This window comes from Cajanus cajan, chromosome 4, assembly GCF_000230855.2.
Source record: "Cajanus cajan strain Asha chromosome 4, NIPB_CcT2T_4, whole genome shotgun sequence".
In the NCBI taxonomy this organism is placed as follows: domain Eukaryota; kingdom Viridiplantae; phylum Streptophyta; class Magnoliopsida; order Fabales; family Fabaceae; genus Cajanus; species Cajanus cajan.
In genome coordinates this window covers 61,711,063-61,734,638 of record NC_138520.1, presented here as the reverse complement: position 1 = coordinate 61,734,638, position 23,576 = coordinate 61,711,063, and the positions used below count along the sequence as shown (strand labels likewise).

At 33.5% G+C, this 23,576-nt stretch overlaps 1 protein-coding gene across 3 annotated transcripts; it reads right to left on the bottom strand.

Moving 5' to 3' along the window:
* Positions 1 to 238: 238 nt before the first annotated feature.
* Positions 239 to 19,258, bottom strand: LOC109809567 (uncharacterized). Of its 3 annotated transcripts, none has more exons than XM_083072747.1 (11): positions 18,893 to 19,258; positions 18,404 to 18,477; positions 18,220 to 18,304; positions 9,826 to 9,957; positions 9,495 to 9,725; positions 9,086 to 9,319; positions 8,816 to 8,880; positions 4,225 to 4,407; positions 1,629 to 1,719; positions 1,156 to 1,199; positions 239 to 864 (listed from the first exon to the last, which is right to left on the bottom strand). In XM_083072747.1, the coding sequence occupies exons 1-11, from the start codon at positions 19,098 to 19,100 to the stop codon at positions 742 to 744; spliced, it is 1,470 nt and encodes a 489-aa protein (XP_082928873.1). In that variant the 5' UTR covers positions 19,101 to 19,258; the 3' UTR covers positions 239 to 741. The 3 variants fall into 3 exon arrangements, with proteins under 3 accessions (XP_082928873.1, XP_082928874.1, XP_020228494.1); XM_083072748.1 differs by having other exon boundaries at positions 9,826 to 9,954; XM_020372905.3 differs by having other exon boundaries at positions 8,816 to 8,859; positions 18,893 to 19,257.
* Positions 19,259 to 23,576: the final 4,318 nt, after the last annotated feature.

Sequence of the window (23,576 nt, the reverse complement as noted above, 5' to 3'; positions counted from 1 at the left end):
AACCAGGCTGAACTTAGGAATTCAAGGACATTTTTATTTATGGGTGTAATAGTGACATTTTTATTTATAAAATGACATTTATTACATAAAATATAACATGTAATAAAGTTTTTAATAAAAAAATATTTCACTTATAACTGCTTAAAATTAGTTGCAGAAGTTAATATTAACAAAATCAGTCATCTTTCAACAAACACGAAGCTATGAAATAACTTACTAGGAAACAACTCAAGGAGAATACCATGAAAACGATACTTAATACCAGTTGCAGATCACATCACAAGGTCCGAAAATGGAATCACAATGGCGTCTATGAACATAATGTACCTTCCATAGCACAAAATACATCTATTCTAATACACAGTCATATCGAATAAGCAGAATAGAATGAAACAAGACCCCAAGTTTTCCCCTCCCAAGAAAAATATCTGTCTCGTCCACATAAGGGCGTTATAAATTACAGCCATAATTAAATAGTCTTGTGTAGTCTGAATGCAAACTAAAAAAGCCTTGCATCTCCATGTCCATGTTAGTTCCAAGCTACAATCTAGAAATGGAAAGCTAGGGAAGGGAAAGGCACTAAAAGGCTGAGACAGGGGAAGAAAGTGAAGGTTGTAGAAAACAAACCAACTGTGATGGGTGATTTTGGACAAATCTACTTTCCACCTGTGAAATGTGGACTGGTCAGTGGGACCTATCAAAAAACTGTGCGACCACCATGATGCTAATGGACAAATGGAGTCAAACGGTTTTATCAGCCAGCAGCAGTGAATGCCACCAGCCACAGGCAACATTTCTTGGCCGGCCACCAGCAATAGAAACTTGACAAGGAATATTTCTGTCATTAGAATCTCCTAAACCAAGCTGTTCAGGTAGGTAATCATCAGAATTAAACTTGGGCAATAATTATTTTTATTGTCTGTTTGGATGAACTTTTCCACAAACACTTGTTAAGAGTAGAAAATTAAGTTTCTTCTTTAAGTTACAGTTAACTTGCATAGTCCAAACACGACTTTCGGGAGTTAAAAAAAAGGCTTAAACTTATAGAAGAAATTTAATTAATTATTTCTTATTTAGTTTCCTAGAAGTGCTTATTGAGATGTTTGTCCAAACAGAGCTTTAATTTGAAAGAGTTACTTCAGATATTGAGAATACCTGACCATATTTGTTCCACCCCCAAGTGAACAGGGAACCATCATCTTCAATATGATAAACAGCCAAAAATGATAGTAAGAACTTGTAACATGAAACAGTTTATGATGTAGTTGTTGACATGCAAACTTCAATTTTCAATTTTTCATAGAATTTACATAACCTACTTTTTGTCCTCAATAAATAATGATGTTTCTTTTTTTTATCAAATCTGGAGGCTTCAAATAAAGGTTCTGGTCAAGATCTCTAAACATAAAATATACTATTTGAAGGATAAGACAAAGTAGTCTCATCATTGAAGGATGTGCATGAACCATCATAGGTCATGGAATTAGTATATAGACCATATCATGATTAATGACACGAATCCTTTTTGTCAATTCTCTAATGCGAATAAGGCATAGAATGATCAAAGCATGCACATACTAATATTGGATCTAAAGGTTCCAATGAGGCATGTGATAATGGAGACATACCTGTTAGCAGTGCACTGTGACGAGCACCACAAGAAACTATACGTGAATGCTTATTCTCAAAACGGGAAGCATCCAACTGTCTAGGTGAAGTCTGAACGAGTAAAAGTTAAATGACTAGTTATCAGGAGGATAAAAGATAATTTCTAACTATTTTTAAACAGTAATCTATCTTTAACAAAGTGAATAAGGAAATATATGGGAATTGGCTTGAAAATCAAAAAGACAATAAGACTTGATACAACATAACCTGTTAGGGTTTAAGTACAAGGGGAGAGTTCAATCTGAAATACTAGTCTAATAAATAAGAAAATGCTAGGACTTTGGGAAGGAGGACTTGGTTAGAATATTAGTTTGTTATAAATAGTACCGAAGGAGAGGGGATGGGGATATTTTTTCTGTTCATTTGTAAATTGAGTTTTAGCCTTTTGTGAAAAAAAGAAATTCTTTGTAAAGGGGAAATCCTCGGAAGAAATACTTCTCTTTATTTTTTGTGTTCTTTTCAATATATTCAATAAAATGTTTCTTTTCTTTCTCTTTCCTAATTCGTGGTTCCTAACAATTGGTCCGACTTGGTTGATCTTCAAGGGACAACCACTGTTAGTGATGCAGGAAACACATATTTGGGCCAAGAAGGTGGAGCTGCCAGTCTTTATGAGGGTGCAGACTGAATGGGGTGGATTGCAAGAGCAGAAAAACTCTTGAACAAACTGTGTTGCATGGATAGAGGTATGGTACCAGGTACGGATAAGGCTAAAAGATACATGATTTTTCAAATATCTAAGGTAGGGGTAAATTAACGTAATTTTAAAAAATATATCTTTAATTATATAAATCTAAGTAAATTGTATAAATGATAAAAAAAAAAATCACAAATAAACAGGAAACTTGTTACTTGAACTATAATATCAACTATAAAAATCTTAACACTTAAAACATGATTATAATATCCCTCTTAAACTATGATATTACACTTTTATTGTCAAATATCACACTTTAATAATTTTAATCTCTCCCTTTCATTGTTCATCATCTGTGAAAAGAACTGCTTCTAATGATAAATGAGTTATATGTGAAGAATTAGATGATCATTCTCTCTGCTTACATTCCTGCAGAGTTAGATGAACATTCTGTCTCTGCAAGAATGTAATTCTTATAGCATTGTAACTAGGTGGAAGAACACTTGAGATAGAAGTGTTAACAATATATGTAAAGGCACAGACAAAATAAGGATTCCTATCAATATTAAATGGAAAACCAGCAGAAGAAAATAGCCTAGCTATTTCATAAGATAAATGATCTCTACCCTCACTTGCAGACCCTATTAAATTGTTGGAAAGACATTTGTAATAAAATTTTGTTAAAATAAAAGGTGTAAAATATTAAAATATAAAAATTGAATAATGAAAACATCAACAATGAGTTGAACAAATTAATATGAAAACATCAACTAAAAGTTGAATAAATTAGTTTGGACATTAGAGATTAATTAAAAGCCCGTACAGTGAATGATGTGGGAGATTGAATCGCCAAGGTTGTACATGTTAATGAGTTGTGTCGTGTCAGTTGTAGATGGGAATTGAGATTTGAAAGCAAATAGGAAAAAAAGGAAAACCTAACTTTTTATGGATATATAAAAGTTTTATTTTTTGGACTTGAGTACGGATTCAATTATACATACCCAAGTTAACCCAAATTAAGTATCCACTTTTTTTATAAAAAAAAAAAAATGTTTTAGGTGCATACCTAGTACCCAACGAGTACGGGTAAGTATTCCTTACCCATGCTTCAGAGGGTACTAGAAATTCCCTCTTTCCATGACTTGGAGTATGTTTCATGAGCATTGAGAGAGTGGCAATGCGTTGATTCTACTTTAGGAGACAAAAAAACCCAGATTCAAACTGGTAGTCATTCTCCACATCATTGATTAAAAGTTTCTTGAAGCAAGAAAAGAGAAGAGAAAAAGGAAGTTGGAAGATCAACACTGTGACAGCAAAGAATCTGAGATTACAAAGAGACTTGATCGAGCTTCATAGATCAAGAAACTCGCTAACGAATCACAGCACAACTTAAGAAAAAGGATGAGCTTCAAAAGACTCTTGATCACCTATTGCAAAAACAGGGCCTGACAGAAGACAATACAGCAGCCCAATTCCAGATGGATTCAAGAAAAGTGTAGAAAGAAAAATTATTTGCATCTACAGGTATAAATGTTATATTTCATGAAAATTTTATACTTTGGAACCCTTCTAATTTCAACATGAAAGGCTTGCCAGGAAGAATTGGATTTGGTTTTTAGCCTGTGCACCAATCAGGTAACTTGAGTATGTTGTGAAGACATCAGTTTTGCAATTTTGCCTTACAGAAGTAATCTACAAAACAATGCTTTTTTTTCTTCTTTTTTTTTTTCTTTTTTAAATAATGACACCAAACGCAGCAACCTTAAGTAGATATACTAGTGTCAATTATAAGATCATGAGTTAATGTCACATGGGTCCTATCGGACACAATATTTTATCTAAAAGCTTCCAAAAGCATTCCGTTTGTTCAATATTTTTCTAATGAAACCAAAGTAATCTGACAATTAAGGGAAACATACCTCAGGCTGGTCGCTACCGGTACCCAACTGCCCAAACTGATTCCCACCAAATGCGTAAATGTGACCATTTACAGTAACACACAATGTATGCCAAAGTCCAGCAGCAATTTTCTCCACTTTAGTTCCCAATAAAGAAGGAACTAGAGTTGGTCTCAGCTGATCAGCATTACTCCCTTGTCCGCACTAGAAAAAATTTACGTGCAAAAACAGAAGAAATTTAAGATAGGGCACTAAAATGCTTTGTATGACTAAAATATTAAAAAAAATCAGATAGGTTACTTATATGCTTTACAAGAATACAAATAAATAATACTACCTAATTATAAGACCCTTTAACTAAATTACACTTTTTAAGAAAACTAGTTTAGTTAAAAATATTAAATTTCTCAATAATTAAAATTACTTTTTCATAATTAATTTACTCTCTTTTCACTTAATCATTTCTTATTGAATTAATTAATATTTTCAAAAGAGATATTTACCTTCTTCAATTTTAATAAAAGAGAGAATTTTTATCTAATTAATTTCAAGCATTATTATTTTTTGTCTAAAAGAGTTGTTTATCAAAAAAGGATATTTTAAAAAAATAATTAATAATTAAAAGAGAATATTATATAAAGAAAGAAACAAAAAGTGAAGGATCTTATATGCGGAGATGGAGGTAGTAATGTAATTTCCTCCAGTTGGGGAATTTGTATTGTCCGGAAGTAAATTTATTACTTTCAAAACCAAAAGGACTAGTTGAGGCCAGGAGAAGGCACTTCAAAGTAGAGGTCGTGTCATGTCTAAGTCTAACACATTACTGCAACACAGATTGAACGTGATGACTGATGACAATAACAACAATATGAAACTCAACACATCTTAAGGTGCCTTGCGGACTAAAGAAAACTAAATTTAATATTTTCTGATTATCCAAAGCTTTCTAGACATTTAACCAAAAATCTCACACACACTTCCCGACAATCTCTTAAACAAGATACTTTATTTCCTAAAACATACTTGCACCAATACTATCAAAATTAATTTTAAAAAGTAACGTGGTTCGATTGTATCCGGATGATACTAACTGCAACTTGGGATAAAATTAGGTATTTTTACTTTTTATTTTTGCCCTTATTCTTATTTCTTTTATTACAAGTTTTTTCATAACAATCAAAACCAGTATATATTTTCCCAATATATTATTATTTAAAGAGTTTAATTTCTATGCAGTGGCGATATTAAAAAGAGTGACATTATGAACTAAACAAAAGTCATTATTGCAAAAATGAATAAAATTATCATACATGACAATTTTTCATTAAATGACATTATAATATTTTTACGCTGTCTGCATACACCATTTTCTCTTATTTAAAAAGTATATTAGCGTACCACACCTTCAATCATTAAAAATTGCACAATTCCGAGTCCATATTCTTGCAACATATATTATAATTTCATTTAATTTTTATTCTACTCTTAACTATCCTCATATTACAGATTTTGAAGAGTTCAATTATTATCATATTCATATCCTTTGACAGATGTAGTAACCGAATCCTACCTAACCCTAAGTATTAGTTTGTCTAATAATATCATTAGACACAAACAAACACAGGCAAAATAAGTCCTGGAAATTTATTCCACTAAATGACTGGTATTGAATAACTATTGAAACTTGCACATACCACATTTAGATATATATTAAACATTCATAATTTTATAGTTGAAATTTATCGTGTTACACATTAAAGTTGATTCATGAAATATCAATACATTTTATAAACCTAACTACTAAATGAGAAGTTTTAATTCAACTTAATGAAAAAAAGACAAATTAAATGCTCAGAAAAATTGTTGGGAATAAAATCAACACTCTTTGGAGTAAATAGATCTTAATTTTATATATATATATATATATATATATATATATATATATATATATATATAGAGAGAGAGAGAGAGAGAGATAATAACTTTTATAGAATAAAATCTAACTCTTAAACCAAATGATAAATTTTTATGATCACATACCAAAATTTGGAAATATTAAACATTCATTTGTATATTATTTTACTATTTACTATTAACATCTATTATTGTTTTAAGAATAAATGTTATAAATTAAAATGAGGCTGATTCGAAAAAAAATCAAATATAATTAATATTAAATAGTATTTTCTAAACTTTAGTACTTAATGAGACCTTTCATCCTACAATTGAATCAGTGAATTAAATGTCCATTAAACAGAGTAGCATTAACACTCTTACAACCAATGGGGTTTCATGTTGGTTGAGTAGCTGCGTGAGTGCAACAAACCTCTTTATAGCGAGTTTGATTCCCATTGAATCATTTGATATTTTCTCTATAATCATGTATATATAAAATTTTACATAATTTGGAAGCAATGAACATTTACTTATATTTTAAATAATATATATTTATACACACATAATCCATTAAAATAAAGCATTGAGACAAAATACCAATTAGTTTTTTATTTGTAATAAACTTTATAAACTTAATCTCATGGAGCTTATGTAGACATGAATCATAGGCTCTACTCTTTAGAGTCTACTTACTATAAAGATAACATAAAAAAAAAACTATAAATGATATAAATGCATAACATAATACGCTTAATACTACAACAGTAATTCAACATTTCAACTCCATAAAAAGACAAAGTACTAAACTACAATAATATAGTGTTATAGTGCATTAATACTAATTAGGATTAAACTACATATAATATCAAATTATATATAATTTCATAAAAACATAGTTCCTAAAGTGAAAATATTTTAAAAAGGAAATGGTTTCTTCAAACCAATTGAGTTATAGTAAAACACTACGATTTCAGTTGATTTCAAACTCGATTCTTGAATCGAGTGTTTATAGAGTTTACATGAGCTTAAGGAATTTACCTGAATTTATCTGAAAAACATTTTTCTTTTATTACCTTGTTTTCTTTGCTTAAGATCTTCAATTCGTAAGTGTTTACTAGTTAAGTTTGACAACCTTGCTAATCCTAATAAGGATCTTCTTAGACTTGCTTTCAGAAGTTCTACACTGATAGTTATCCCGTCATATATGTCTTGTATAGCCAAGATATAAGTCACACAAACACTCTTTCCCTTTTTTCAAAGCTTTCTACATCACTTCTCTATGCACTTGATCGTATGCTTTCTCCAAGGTAATAACATAAAAACCATATGCAAGATTGCAAGTCTCTTTCTTCGTTTTCGTACCTTTCCATCAACACCCATAAGATAAATAGCTCCTGTTATAGATCTTTCTAGCATAAATCAAAATTGATTCTCCGTGATCTTGGCCTATTCTCTTAATTCTCTTAATATAAGTTTGAGCACCTTTTCCCACAATTTCGCAGTGCAAGCCCCCTCGACTATACCATAACACACTCTAGACTTTGTTCACAAAAAACATAAAAATAAAAACAGAACTTCTAATGCTACTTTTGTCACAAGCTACTTACTTCATTCCCCACATTAATGAATAATAACAAAGACAATAGCCTTATCTCATTAGATGAAGTTGATTACATGAATGAATCACACAACGTCATTGAGATCAATTAAAATCCAAATTATAGAAAATATTGCCCACGGTCAGATTATTTACATTAATTTCTCCAGTCTCCAATATTCTCATCATTTTTCTAATAGTTAATCTTAGGAACCTGTGGTATTATATTCTCAATTTATACCTCCATGTCATTTTCTTCTTATTTTTTGCTAAAATTGAAATGCATATTCATTGTCTTGCTCCTACACAGTCAAAAAACTTTTGATTCCAAATTCCAATATTTCTCTACTATGCTTAAGTTTAAAATTAACTCCTTTCCTTGATTCCTCAATCAAAATTATATCATTCACATAAAGACATACATTTAGGGATTACCCTTTTGTCAGTCCCTTCAAGCAAATACAAAACTAAATTAAACAAGTACAAACTAAGACAGCCTTGATGTTAACTTAACTAGTGTAAGTCACAAGTGTTGTCCCTATGTAATTTACATAATTCTAATTATTTCCCTTGTTCCTATATATAGGAACCAAAATATTTCTCTTCACTCATTTGACATTATCTTAGATTTAACATCTCATTAACAAGTGAAAAAAATGATAAAAATGTTCTCTTACTCATTGCCAAACTTCAATAAGAATATCATCATGACAAACAATTTTACCATTATCTATCCTCAATATTCTTTTACATCTCCAACTAATTCTACCTTAATAAGTCAATCTTTACCCACCATTTGAAAACAAATAAAAATAGTTCACCCATGTTTCTTTGAAAATCCTTGTTCATTTAACTCTATATCTAGATGCCAATACTACGATTCTAGTTCGTTTAAGACTATACTCAAGCAATATAACACATTATTTCCAAATAACAACCTAACATTAGCAATCATTATTTTTTGTGCGTCCCCTGGCCTATGCAACACATAATCAAAATGTGAGTGTTTTGAATGCGTGCAAGCTCTATCATATCTTTAGCAACAGAAATAAAATGTTTTTCATCTAGGTAGAAAATGAAGACGGGAATATTCAAAGATTCCTACAATGACGGACTCACCTGGCCATACAGACCCCATCCGAAAGTAAGAAGCGCCCCAGCATCTACAAAAGGAATTTTAAAAACTGTTGCAAATTATGACTGTTCTTCTAAATCAATTACTAAAACATGCATCTCTTTTGACTACATTAGTTGAATAATGACATTTGATAAATGATTTCAATTCTCAAACTGAATTTTGTCTTTGTAGTATAACACAAATTTTTATACAATCTTTTAAACATTCAGAGATGTCTTTGCAAGACTACACAACAGCAGTGAAATGCTGACCTGTTATCACAACACTATGCCGACCTCCACAAGCAATTTCCATCACAAAACTTCCAGGAACATTTGACCCTTGCGCTCCAGCACTACTTCCTTGATGAAAAGCTGATGATTTATCCTTCCCAGAAGCAGACTCAATACAAGGTATAAGATGAGGGGATGATACCATCTTTATTCGAGAACCCAATCCTAGCTGTCCTTCACCTCCATAGCCCCAACCCCATACCTGTCCCACATCTGAAAACTTCGGTAAAAATATGATGCATCAGGTGTCTTGCTTTACATCAAAAACCTTCCATATCTTCATACTTCATTGAACCTACAAAACTATATAAGGTAACCACAAGAGCCAACTATCCCTAGAATCTCAGAATCATTATAGTACACTACAGATATACACAAACTGAGTTACCTGACAGTGCCAAGCTATGCCGCCCACCAACTGCTACAGAGGTAATTTTCACTCCATTACCAAGGGTCACAATAGAAGGGGACACAGTAAAGAATTCATCTCCAGATGCTTGACTGTCAGAATCCTGTTTAGAAAAGGAGACCTTTCTACGCTTTACAGCTTCATCTCCCACTTTCTTGTTCTCATGATGAGAATCTGATCCACTGCTTGTGTTTGAGCTTTGTGGGCTTCCTGTTTAATGTCTGAAATTCCATTAGCTCCCTGAAATGGAATCAGAAAACTCTCTTTTCGTTAAATTATTTTTGTTACGTGCAAAAATGATGACTAGCACCTTGTTCAGCTATTGATGAACTTTGTTTCCCAGCAACATCCTTTTGAAGGCTTCCCACAGTGATGAAATCAGTAATAACTTTCCCCGAAGGCACACATTCTTTCCAGCCCCATGCATACACTTCACCTTCTTCTGAACATGAAGCAGTATATTCCTTAGCAAAGCATTAGTGTTATATATTGGCCGTTGCTCACAGGGTATCCCATGAGGCGACTCTATACACGCCAAGTTGACCAAGTAATAATAATTAAAATTAAATATGTTCTTGATCCTTCTAGATATCAAAAGCTTCCCATTTTGTTTCACATTTTCAAAAATGTAATCCAGTCCTCGTAGTTTATGTTCTTTTCCCATATAATCCCTCTATTATATTGTTGGCTAACCATGGTACATTTTCATTGTTCCCTTAAAAAATACTCCTCCAATCTTTATTATAAGGAACTTTTAACCAAATTACATGGATTAATATAAGTAATTATGTTGTTTCATTTTACTGAGTTTATAAAACAAAATAATGAGCTACCAATTTTAACCTTCTTAATTATCATTAAATTTCCATGAGAGATGTGAAGATATTGCTCCATATAAAAACTTAACACCAATAACAATGAGAATGATAAATGACAATTAGAGAGTCTAAAATGTGAAATAGAAGCACATACTCTCACAATCTTTAATAGGGATAAAAAACGAAAAGTAAAATTAATGTTTTATAGAAATTGTAAAGTGCCTTACAAAAGGGACCAACAATTTTTCTGAATTGTATCTTATAATAAGGGCTCGAAGGAGTAATTTTCACAGCTAACTTGGTATGTACATTCTTTAGTTAAAAACTTTAAAGGGTAGCACTATAAGGCCAATGTAGAAAAAGCTAATGACACATTGAACTTTACAACCATATTCCATCTATCGACACTTGGAACTTTCAAACCAAATTTTATATACATCATTTAAAACATGGTGTTCTGTAATATATATGCTTTACAAACTGTTAAAATATTTTTTTCATGCCATACATCTGCTTCTGTAGTTTTCATATATAAATTTTGGTTTCAGTTTCAGATCTCATTGAAGGCAAGAAAAAATTACAAATCCCATTTTAATTAACATCGTTGTGTAAGTCAACTAAAACTTGTGCTTTAAATCCTGCATTTTTGCTACTAGATTTGTATAAAAAGCTTCAAATTGTTTTAATGATAATATATTTAAAAAATTGATTTTATTAGTTAAAATAATTAAAAAGACGCACATATATTCTCACTTTCCTGATTCAATGCCTCATATTACTCCTTTATTATCTCTCATCTTTACTTCTTATTATACAACTTATTGAAAGTTGAGATTTTTCCAACTGCTATAATAAAATATTTTAACATCTCTACAGTATTTTATTTTTCTATGAGATTGGTTAAAGGTTACCTATGCTCAAAAAAAGCAAATTATAGGTGAAAGCAAGTAATGCTTACCTTTTAGCTTAATAATAATTTACTTTTGTTTTTCCCAATGAGAGGCTTCATATATTTCCTGTGTAAGCTCTTGTTTTAACACTTCATTTGTGTGCAAAACCAAGTTCATAATCAAAATATATCAGATAAATTTTGAATCCTTTTATGTAAGGATCCAGGTTTATAGTTTACAACCCTTATTATTTTCATATCATTTGCTCAGTCTGTTGAGTAGTCTACTCAATCTGATGCATAGTTTGCTCAATCTTATTCATAGTCTACTAAGTTTATAGCCTGCTCTAATGGCTATTATTCTATTCAGTCTTATACCCTGCTTTAATTTACAATCTTCAAACAACTACTGCTTTATTAATAACTATTATGAACTAGCTTTACTTTTTATTCCTCATTTATCTATGCATAAATATTTTTTTTCACTATGCTCAATTTCCAATAGTTATCAAAACTTCAACAAGACAGTTTTAAGCTTTGAACATTCACTCACTTTTTTTAGCTTATTTTATCCACTTTGCCTTCATTGTGAATAACTCCCTCTAATCTACATTGCCCTTGTATCTTGTTAAGACACAAATCCATTTCTTTAAACGTAATTTCAATCAACTGAAGCACTTACCCAAAATAGCATTGTAGACAATCAAGTTCAATAATAAATTTATTTAGATTAAAAAGGTTTAATTTATAATTTTGTTTCTCAAATATTAAAAATTAAATTTTGCATAAAAAATCATATGACACACACACACAGAGCAAAAATTTGGTTCTCACACACAGAGCAGTTTTAGTAAAATTGCGATCCCCACTTCGATCGGGCTGGAAATTTGACAGCAGGTTCTTAACACGGTGATCTTCATTTTGACCGTTGGGATCGTGGATTGGAGGTCTGTGGTTAGAGAAATCAATTTTGTACAATTGCTCTAATTTGAAGTTTCTTCATCTTTATTCTACAGTTGGAAAGCAGAGAGAAAGAGAGCAAAAATTTGGTTCCCACACACAGAGTAGTTTTAGTAAAATTGCGATCTCCACTTCATTTACCGTTGGATCGGGCTGAAAATTTGACAGCAAGTTCTTAATACGGTGACCTTCGTTTTGACCGTTGGGATCGTGGATTGGAGGTCTGTGGTTAGAGAAATTAATTTCGTACAGTTGCTCTAATTTAAGGTTTTTCTTCTTTATTCTTCAGTTGGAAAGCCTTGTTGTTTTAATATATCAGTTGGTTGTAAGCATTTGTTTATGCATTTGATTAGACTCTCTTGTACCCTAATTTGATCATAGTGGAGCTTGATTGACTGGCTTGTGCCCGTGGGTTTTTACTTCTCACATTGAGAGGGTTTTCCCACGTTAAAAATATTTGTCTCTTTGTGATTATTTTCTGTCATTTATTTGTTTTGTTGCTCCTCGTTAGTTTTCGCAAGTTGGGGGAATTATTTCCGCTGCGTACTTTGGTACTCTTGATTATTCTGTTGTTGTTTCCCCCATCACAGTGGCATTAGAGCTCATTGGTTTGGGGCTATATTTACTTGCTTAAATGATGAAGGCAAATACAAAAATGGTTCCTTTAAATGGTACAAATTATCATTTGTGGAAAGGCAAGATGAAAGACTTGCTATTTGTGAAGACAATGCATCTTCCTGTCTTTGCTACTCAAAAGCCGGATTCTATGTCTGAAGAAGAATGGGACTGTGAGCACCAACAGGTTTGTGGTTTTATTCGGCAATTTGTAGAAGACAATGTTTATAATCACATTGCAAATGAGACACATGCTAGAGCTTTATGGGAGAAGATTGACTCCTTGTATGCTTCTAAATCAGGGAATAATAAATTATATTTCTTGAATTGTCTAATGAATTTGAGGTACAGGTAGAGTTCTTCCATTTCAAATCACTTGAATGAATTTCAAGGGCTCCTAGATCAACTATCCAGTATGGGTATCAAATTTGATGATGAAGTTTTGGGACTATGGCTACCGAATACTTTACCTGAGTCTTGGGAGACATTTCAGATTTCTATTACCAACTTGGCCCCTAATAGTGTTGTTTCTTTGCAAGCGGCAAAGAGTGGTGCTCTTAATGAAGAGATGAGAAGGAAGGCACAGGGTTCTTCATCTCAGTCTGAGGTACTTATCATAGAAAATAGGGGGAGAAGTCAGAAAAGAGAACTGAAGGGTAGCAGAGAGAAGAGCAAGAGCAAGTCCAAGTCAACATACAAGAATGTGGAGTGTTATTATTGTAATAAACCTGGGCATATCCAAAAGAATTGTTTTCTATGGAAAAAGGAGAACAAAGGCAAGAAAGGTAAGCAGAAAGAGAAGGATCATGATGATGATCGTGTTGCTACTGCTACTTGTGGTGATCTTGTTATTCTCAGTAACCATGGGTTAATTAATCTATTAATCTTGTATCAGATGAGAGCATGTGGATTGTTGATAGTGGTGCTACACTGCATGTTACACCAAGGAAGGAGTTCTTCACATCTTACACTTCTGGTGATTTTGGAGTGTTGAAGATGAGTAATGATGGTGTGTCTAAAGTGATTGGTATTGGTGATGTTTGCCTGCAAACCAACATGGGAATGCAATTGTTGCTTAGAGGAGTCAAACATGCTCCTGATGTTCGTTTTAATTTGATCTCTGTGCAGATGCTTGACAATGGTGGTTATGATAACCACTTTGGTTTTGGAAAGTGAAAACTCACTAAAGGTAACTTGGTTGTGGTTAGAGGGGAGAAAAATTCTAAACTGTATTGGACTAAAGCTTTGGTTGCTAAGGACATTGTGAATGCTATGTATATTGAGGCATCTTTGTGACACCAAAGGCTTGGTCATATCAGTGAAAAAGGGCTTAATTGCTTGGCTAAAAAGAATGTGTTTTTGGGATTGAAAAGTGCATTGTTGGAGAAATGTTCTCATTGCATGGCTGTAAACAAACTAGAGTATCCTTTAATAAGCATCCTCCCTCAAGAAAGTCAGAGTTGCTTGAATTGGTGCATTCTGATGTATGTGGTCCATTGAAGGTAAAGTCATTTAGTGGTGCACTTTACTTTGTTACTTTTATTGATGATTGTTCTAGGAAGCTATGGGTTTATGCATTGCAGAGTAAGTAAGGACCAAGTGCTTGAAAAGTTCAAAGAATTTCATGCTTTGATTGAGAGGCAGTCATGCAAGAAGCTGAAACGCATTCGTACTGACAGTGGTGGTGAGTACCGTTGACCCTTTGATGTCTATTGCAAGCAGCAGGGTATCAAACATGAAAAGACTCCTCCTAAAACTCCTCCTAAAAATCCTCAATTGAATGGTTTAGCGGAGAAGATGAACAGGACATTGCTTGAGAGGGTGAGATGTATGCTCTCAGATGCTAAATTACCTAAGCATTTTTGGGATGAGGCACTATACACGACAGTGCATGTTATTAATCTCACTCCTACTGTTATTCTTGACGGTGAGATGCCGGACCAAATTTGGTTTGGCAAAAATGCTAGTTATGATTACTTGGTGTCTTCGTTTGTAAGGCATTTGTTCATGTTCCAAAGGATGAAAGATCCAAATTGGATACGAAGACAAGACAATGTATCTTTATTGGTTATAGTCAGGATGAATTTGGCTACAGGTTGTATGATCCTGTTGAAAAGAAGCTTATTAGAAGCTGTGATGTGCAATTCATGGAAGACCAAACCATTGAAGATATTAACAAGGTGGAGAAGACTACACCCGAGAAAGATAATAATTTGACTGATGGTAATCCCATGCGGTTGCCTGTTCACAATCTGGATAATGTTGAGACTGATGCTCCGAATGATGAGCAACATGGTGATGTTGATGATCAACAGAATGGAGATGTATTAGAAGTTCCTTTTGATGATGCTCAAGAGGAACATGATATGGTACATGATGATGATCTTGATAATGATCATGAATTACCACAACTCCCTCCTAGGAGGTGCAACAGGTTGAGACACTCGTCTTCCAGGTATTCTTCTGATGAGTATGTGACCTTGACTATGGAGGTGAACCTGAGTGTTTTGAAGAGGCTTTGGAAAGTGCAGAAAAGCAACAGTGGTTGGATACAATGCAAGATGAGATGAAATCCTTGCATGATAATCACACTTATGACTTGGTGAAATTGCCTAAGGGCAAGAGGGCCTTAGAGAACAGGTGGATTTTCAGGGTAAAACAAGAAAGTAATTCTACATCTCTGAGGTACAAAGCCAGATTAGTGGTGAAAGGGATTAGACAGAGAAAGGGGGTTGATTTCAATGAGATTTTCTCACCTGTGGTGAAGATGTCATCCATTAGAACTGTATTAAATTTAGCTGCTACTCTTGATTTAGAGGTTGGGCAGATGGATGTGAAGACAACTTTCCTTCATGGTAATTTGGAAGAAGAGATTTACATGAAACAACCCGATAGTTTTCTTGTTGAAGGCAAGGAAAACTATGTGTGTAGGTTGAGAAAAAGCCTATATGGTTTGAAGCAGACTCCAAGACAGTGGTATAAGAAGTTTGAGTCTTTTATGTGTGAGCAAGGCTACAAGAAGACTACTTCTGATCATTGTGTCTTTGTTAAAAAGTTTTTTGATAATGAGTTTATTATCTTGTTATTATATGTTGATGACATGCTTATTGTTGGGAAAGATGTTTCCAGGATTGACAGGTTAAAGAAGCAACTGGGTGAGTCATTTACCATGAAAGACTTGGAAGCTGCTAAAAAAATTCTTGGTATTAGTATCACACGTGATAGAAAAGAGAAGAAGCTTTGACTATCACAGGAGTACTACATTAAGAAGGTATTACAGAGATTCCAGATGGAAAATTCTAAAGCAGTAAGCATTCCTCTTGCAGCTCATTTTAAATTGAGTGTTAAGCAGAGTCCTTCAAATGAAGCTGAGAAGACATATGAGCAGAGTTCCTTATGCATCTGCGGTGGGTAGTTTGATGTATGCAATCATATGTACAAGACCAGATATTGCATATGCTGTTGATACAGTAAGTCGATTCTTATCAAATCTAGGTAGAGAGCATTGGAATGCTGTGAAATGGATTTTGAGATATCTTCATGGTACTAGTGGTTTAAGGCTTTGTTTTGGAGGAGATAAGCCTACTTTGGCAGGATACTCAGACTCAGATATGGCTGGAGATGCTGATTCTAGAAAGTCCACTTCGGGCTATTTAATTAACTTTGCAGGGGGAGCTATAGCTTGGCAATCAAGGCTACAGAGGCAGAGTTGCTATTACTGAAACATGCAAGGAGTTGCTATGATTGGAAAAATTCTTGCAGGAACTTGGTTTTGTGCAGGACAAATATCCTTTATTTGTTGATAGTCAGAGTGCTATCCATCTTGGCAAGAATCCAACTTTCCATTCCAGGTCGAAACATATTGATGTAAGATATCATTGGATACGAGATGCTTTGGATGCTAAGCTGTTGGAGTTGGCTAAAATTCATACCGATGATAATGGTACTAACTAAAGCATTGCCAAGAGGAAAATTTGAAGTTTGCTATGAGATCGTCGGTTTGACGGTTATCTCCACATAGTTGTGAGGGGGAGATTTGTTGGGTATTGCACTCCCTTCCTATGTGGAGAAAAGGCCCAAAATTGAGAAGCCCAAATTTTGTCTCACTTAAAAACTAAGTGGAGAGGGGTCTCTTAGAAAAAAAAAAAAAAAAAAGAGAAAGAAAATTACTTAGCTGTCAAGGAGAGAAAGAAGAGCGAAAAAGAGCAAAAATTTGGTTCCCACACAAAGTTTTAGTAAAATTGCGATCCCCACTTCATTTACCGTTGGATCGGGCAGGAAATTTGACAACAGGTTCTTAACACGGTGATCTTCGTTTTGACTGTTAGGATCGTGTATTGGACGTCTGTGATTAGAGAAATCAATTTTGTACAGTTACTCTAATTTGAAGTTTCTTCTTCTTTATTATTCGGTTGGAAAGCCTTGTTGCTTTAATATATCAATTGGTTGTAAGCATTTGATTATACATTTGATTAGACTCTCTTGTACCCTAATTTGATCATAGTGGAGTTTGATTGACTGGCTTATGCCCATGGATTTTTACTTCTCACATTGAGAAGGTTTTTCCACATTAAAAATATTTGTGTCTCTTTGTAATTATTTTCTATCATTTATTTGTTTTGTTTCTCCTCTCTGGCTTTTGCAAGTTGGGAGAATTATTTCCGCTGCGTACTTTGGTACTCTTGATTATTCTGTTGTTGTTTCCCCCTCAGTTTGAGAAGAGGCTTCAGGCTACCAAAAGTTTTCAGCCTCATTAATCAGTAGTAAGCCGTCCCTCATATGTAGAAATGAATACGGAGAAACCAGACATTGAAGTGAAGGAACAAGGGGAGAAAAGGAAGAAAAACAGAAATATTTTCCATTTCTCTCACCTTAGCTTTGGAGTTCCAAGTAACCCTAATCAATCATTAAAAAGGATTAGATGTTGAGAAATTTAAATATTCTATTTTTCTTTGTAGTTTTCTCTCAAGTCTCTACATATATTATACCACTGTATACTATTGCTTTAACTATTAATTGAAATTCTGCTTGTCAAATTTAAAAATCCGTTACAAAGAACTACACAGCCAATGAATGAACAAATGTCAAATTCACCTAATCAATTATCGATTAATCAATACAAATAAATACACATAAGGATTTCATGGGGCTGGAAAAAAAGTTTAGACATTTTTCGGGACACCCAAATCCCATAATAAGCAACAACGATGTGCTTGGGTTTATGCAACATTCAGCTTAATTAATCTAATTAAATATCAAAATCACAGAAGTATCACAGTAGAGCATATTTCAATAAATTTATACCCAAGCAAATTAAATCAACAAATTACAATCCAGTAAGCAGCCTGGGATTACAAAACAAGGAAATGACACTGCATCATCTACACAAAACCACCAATGAAAAATGGCCCAGAAGCATTACCAGTGACTGAAGCACAGTGAGCCCAACCGGCAGCAGCCTTCCCCACTAAAGCCTCAGTGGGAAGCTGAAAATGCCCTGGAATCTCCTTCAGAGAGCACATGCATCCAGAACAAGTTGCAAAATCAATTCCAACAATAAATTCACACCAAAACCAAGCCCTACATTAGAACAGTAACTGCATTACCCCATGCTTCCCCGATATCAAGTAGCTCTGGCTTTCATCATCAGCCGAGCCCCACGTTATTAGCTTCCCTTTCTCTGCAAAAATGACAAAGCAAACAATAATCGGCAAGAAATTAGCGTAATTTCACACAAAGAAAAGCAAAAAATAAAGGACAAAAACTTAAGTACAGTCTTATAGTTGCTTTTGATGCTTTTCTTCGATTAGAAGTGAATTTTTGCCTTAACGTTTGTTATGAAGATTAACGAGATAAAAACCTCATATTCCTGATTAGAATACAGCACCAAAAATGGTTTAAAAAACCATATCTAAATTTTATCAAAAAATAAAAAGCAAGAAACCGTTCTACAGGTTTCAGCGAATGCATCGGGACTAAGAAAAAACAGTTCCAGGATCTATTTGTGACGAATTTAGATCTGGAATATGTTCGAAGTGGATTAACATTTTGACGTGTCTTTAGTCAAAATAGAGTCAACGGACTGAGAAATCAACCTGAGATGGCCATGGCGAATCCGCAACCACCGCCGCACACGTCCTTCCAGGAATCTCCGGCTAGCGAAGGATCGGAGAGACGCACCGGCGCCGGAGACAGTATCGGAGATTTCTCCGGCGAGGCTCCGGGAAGGTACCCCCACATGTACACCAGTTTCTCCGAGCACTCTTCCTCCTCCACCACCTTCGCATCTTCGTTTTCAATCATGGCAACGAAACTCCGATCTGCAAAACCACGAGAGGAAGCTCCAAAACGCAGGCACAGAATCCGCGTGAGCTGAGAAGAACGAAACGACAACAACGCTGCGTTTGTTGAAGCGAAAACGAGAGGTTGAGAATAATGGAAAGGTTTGAGGACAGCGTATCAATTACAAGGTTATAGCGTGCGCCACATCGGATGACGACGTGGATATTGGGACACGTGGCTCGATCAGGGCCGCACCTGCGGATTGCATGCTTGAAGGAACCGGTAGAGTGTGGAAGTTTCTGGAAAATGGAGGGGACCATTGCGTCGCGTTCGAGGTACCTCCTTCGAGCGACGCGTGTCCGGTTGCGCTATTTTATGAAATGATTAGTGTCCGCAGTTTGATTAATTAATGCGCTTAATCACACATTCGATTAATGATGCCCGTTTAGGAATGTTCCAGAAGTTATTTGAAATTTGGAAAATGAAAAAATAAAAATAAAATAACTGAGTGTGGGCATCCACTGCGATTAGGTTGGACCTAATGCACGGACAGGAAACAGCCACGTCTATATATATGTATAAAATATTTTTTTATTTTTGTTAACCCACATGCTACATGGTACTATAAACTAAATATTTATTTGGTAACCTATAGGAAACAGCCACGTCTATATTATTAAATTTACAATATTTTTTTCGTTACACAAAAAAAATTATAGAAAATAATTATTTTAATATATACACTAGTGAGAGGTTAAGACAATCCATGTTCCTATATTTGTATAAAAATATTTAAAAATTATTAATAATATTTGTTGAATTAATGTGTATTGTGTTTATTTCTTAAATCTCTAAATTTTGGGTTCAATCTTAAATTTGTAAGTATAGTTAAATTTTATTATTATTATTTTTTATTATTTAAAATTTAAGAATAAATTAATATAGTTAAATAAAGAAATTATTATTGTAATTTATAAATTAAATTTTGACTCAAAGTTATTTTAATTTTTTAATTATTAATATTTTAAAATAATATTGAAATTTAATTTAACAATAAATATATAAGAGATTATATTAAAAGAGATAGATGATAAAGATATAATATATATATATATGGTATGTACACAAGGATACATAGGTAATTTTATTACTCTAAGTTCTTGTTTTCTAAATCCTCGTCCTCATAACCTATATCCTTAGCATTTTCTTAGCTTTTAGTTGTGCTTACCTGAAGAGTCCAAAATATATTTTTATTTGTCTTTGATAGTAAAATGAGCGGTATTTGATTATATTTGTTTTCTTTGTAGTAAAATAAGCGGTCTTTGATCATATTTGTTCGAGAAGCGAAAAATGAGGATATTTGTAAAAGATATTTCAATGCTCAAGTCAGTTTTTGATTTCAAACAAGTTAACACAATTAATGTTGTAATAAATATAAAAGTACATTTTTATTCATCGCACGTCACTACTTATACTAATCATATTGGACCTAGGCAATGGTAAGCCCAATGATTACTTAATTACCTTTAACAATGCTTTTGAATTGCTCATAGGTTCATTCATTCCTCAGCATGAATTGAGGGGTATTCAACTTTACCTTTTGATCAAGAACCCTTTCCAAGTATACAAGCCCCAAGCTTTTAAGATTTTTAATTAAAAAAAAAAACTAAGGGATTTATCATTTCCTTTGGTTTGGTAATCACATTAACTTTTTTGACAACATTGTTTTAATCCACACCTTTTCTGTGAACCATCACAACTTTTCGTCTTCTCTTTTTTTTAAAAAAAAATTTACTCCTTGAGGATAACATTCATCTACCCCCAAGAGTGATACCATATAAGGATATAAATGACTCATAAATCTTAATTCATTCTCATTAAAAGTCATAAATAAAGCAACTCAGTTCAACTGAAGAATAAGTAATGGAGTAATAGTAGTTAAATTACAACTTGAATGTACTGAACTAAAACAAAAAAGATAACATAATTCCAAAACTACTCCTAAGTCCTAGTGTCACATTGACATCAAGGCTACCACATGTATCTAGATCTCTCCCTACTCTTCCAAAGACTAAGAATCCTCTTCTGCAAAACATACAAAAATATACCAATAAACAAATAAGAAGTGAGAACAATCTCACTCTATAGGGAATGGGTTGTAACCCTCGATATCCCCTGCCTTCACGATAACAAATATAATAACAATAATTAATACGTCAATTTCAATTGTAAACATCATCAATTACACTTACAAACACATACACAGTAATGCAATGCAGTGTGCACCTACATCTAAATGCATGGGATACTTGGTTATCATCATCAAGAATATACAATTGGTACCTAAGCCCCGAGTTAACCTTAGGCTACCAACATATAAGTGTTCCCACCAAAACACTGACAAGTTCCCACTAGAACTACTGAATCAAGTTCCCACCAAAATCACAAAATCATGCAAGTATGATGCATGTCACAACCATGCAATGCTTCTATATAAATACATTGTGATCATCATATAGTTCATCGTTCACCAACATCTATAATCATCTACATCTATTATCATCCATCAAGATAATAATCATCATTCACCAAGCATATAAACGAATTCATGATCATATAATCAATCATCAACACCATTGTCTAAACAATTCATTAAATAAGTCATTCTCACACCACTCATATGAGGCCCATTATTTTAGTCAACAACATAATAATAACATCATTTAAAACATCATAAAAGAGTCTCCTAACAGTCGTCGACTTAGAAACCCATGTCTGGCATTTACACTTGTTTCTACAACTACACCGGCACTAATTGGTCATGCTTGGCACCGACTGGTCATGCTCAACATCAGCTAGCCTCGCTCGATAATGACTGGTCACACTCAACCTCAATGAGCCACGCCTAACTCTAAGTCGAGACAAAGAGTACCTAGGATCTCCATGTCCGACGTGAACATCTCTATGCCCGGCGCGAACACGTTTAGGCAATGGCTTTATACACATGAAGGCACGCCTGACATCGAGCACCTGAGTCTAGTGCTGCATGTGATCCAATACCCAAACGCACCAAATAGTGGAATAGTAATCTTGAAACAAAGATCACATTAATCAATCATGAAAATTCTAATCAATCAAAATTTGTTTTACGTCTAGAAAATCCACCATTGAATATGAATTCATCAAATTAAACGTCTACGACTCTTACCCCTAAAAATTATTAATTCTTCTCCCTTAGGATTCTAACCCCTTTCTATAGAATACTCAATTAATTAATTTAATTAATTAAAAGCATTAGATTACCAAATAAAATTCATATTAAGAATCTACTCGATAAACAACATCAAATGCAAACAAGATTTCATCGAATAGAGCACTTATGGGATTGGGAGTCAATCCCTCTACCCTTCATGCATCAACTCAATTCCCAAAGATGAGTGTTCTCGCTCGCCTTTAGCTAGAGTGATGCAACATATGAAATCTAAGCCTTTGTCTTCTCTCTGATGATCGTTTTTCCTTGCTCTCCAAATGCTTTCTCTTTAGAGCACCAGAGCATCAAAGAATGTGAAGATGATAAAAAAATGAGCCTTTCTCTACCTCTTTTCTAATAAATAACTACCTATATCTCTAAACCCCTTTATCTTTAATTATATATAATTCTTCTCTTAATGATTAAATCAATTAAAACAAATAAAATAACAACTATTAACCATAAAATAAAGTAAAATGTTATTATCTTCCTAATTAGTCATTATTAATTATTAAAAAAATCCTAGGGTGTTACATGAAGAGTTTATTGATATCATCCGTTGATATACCTTTGATCTAATGGTTACAACTTTCCTTTCATTCTTTTACCTAACTATTAATAGTTGTTCATTTTTACCAAACTATTTACTCTAAGATAGAAGACCTTGCAAATACTTCTCTTTGGCCAAACACTCTCTTGATCTTTTCTTATTTCTTAATTGAGCACTCTCTTGTTCCTCCTTTTTCAAGATAAAAATAGTCACTCCTCCCCCTCCTCCTCCTCCTCATCTTCTTCTTCTTTTGATGGTATTTCTCCCCCTTATTGAATTGAGTCTCGGGTTCTAGTCAATGACTCAAACTGAAATGAGATTGAGGCTTCGGCCCTAATTGATGACTTAGTTCATGATGAGGTTGAGTCTTCGACCCATTCTGATGGTTTAGACCCCAAATACAATAGTAAATCTAAAACATTTTCAAGTTTTGAGTGGGTACATGAGGAAGTTGCTACACATAACTCACATTTTAGTGGCTCAAGAATTCTTGAAAATTTTGTAAACTTTGTTACAATTTCTACTTTTCCTCCTAAAGAGGTCTCTTATCCTGTCACAAGAATCCTGATCATATCTTTGCTTCAAAAAATCCTCAAGACACATAATTTTTTTTATATGTATGACTATTTAATCCAAGACCCCGACACCACTATTCCTTTCAATCTTTTCTTTACCAGTATTCTTAGGATTCTTAATG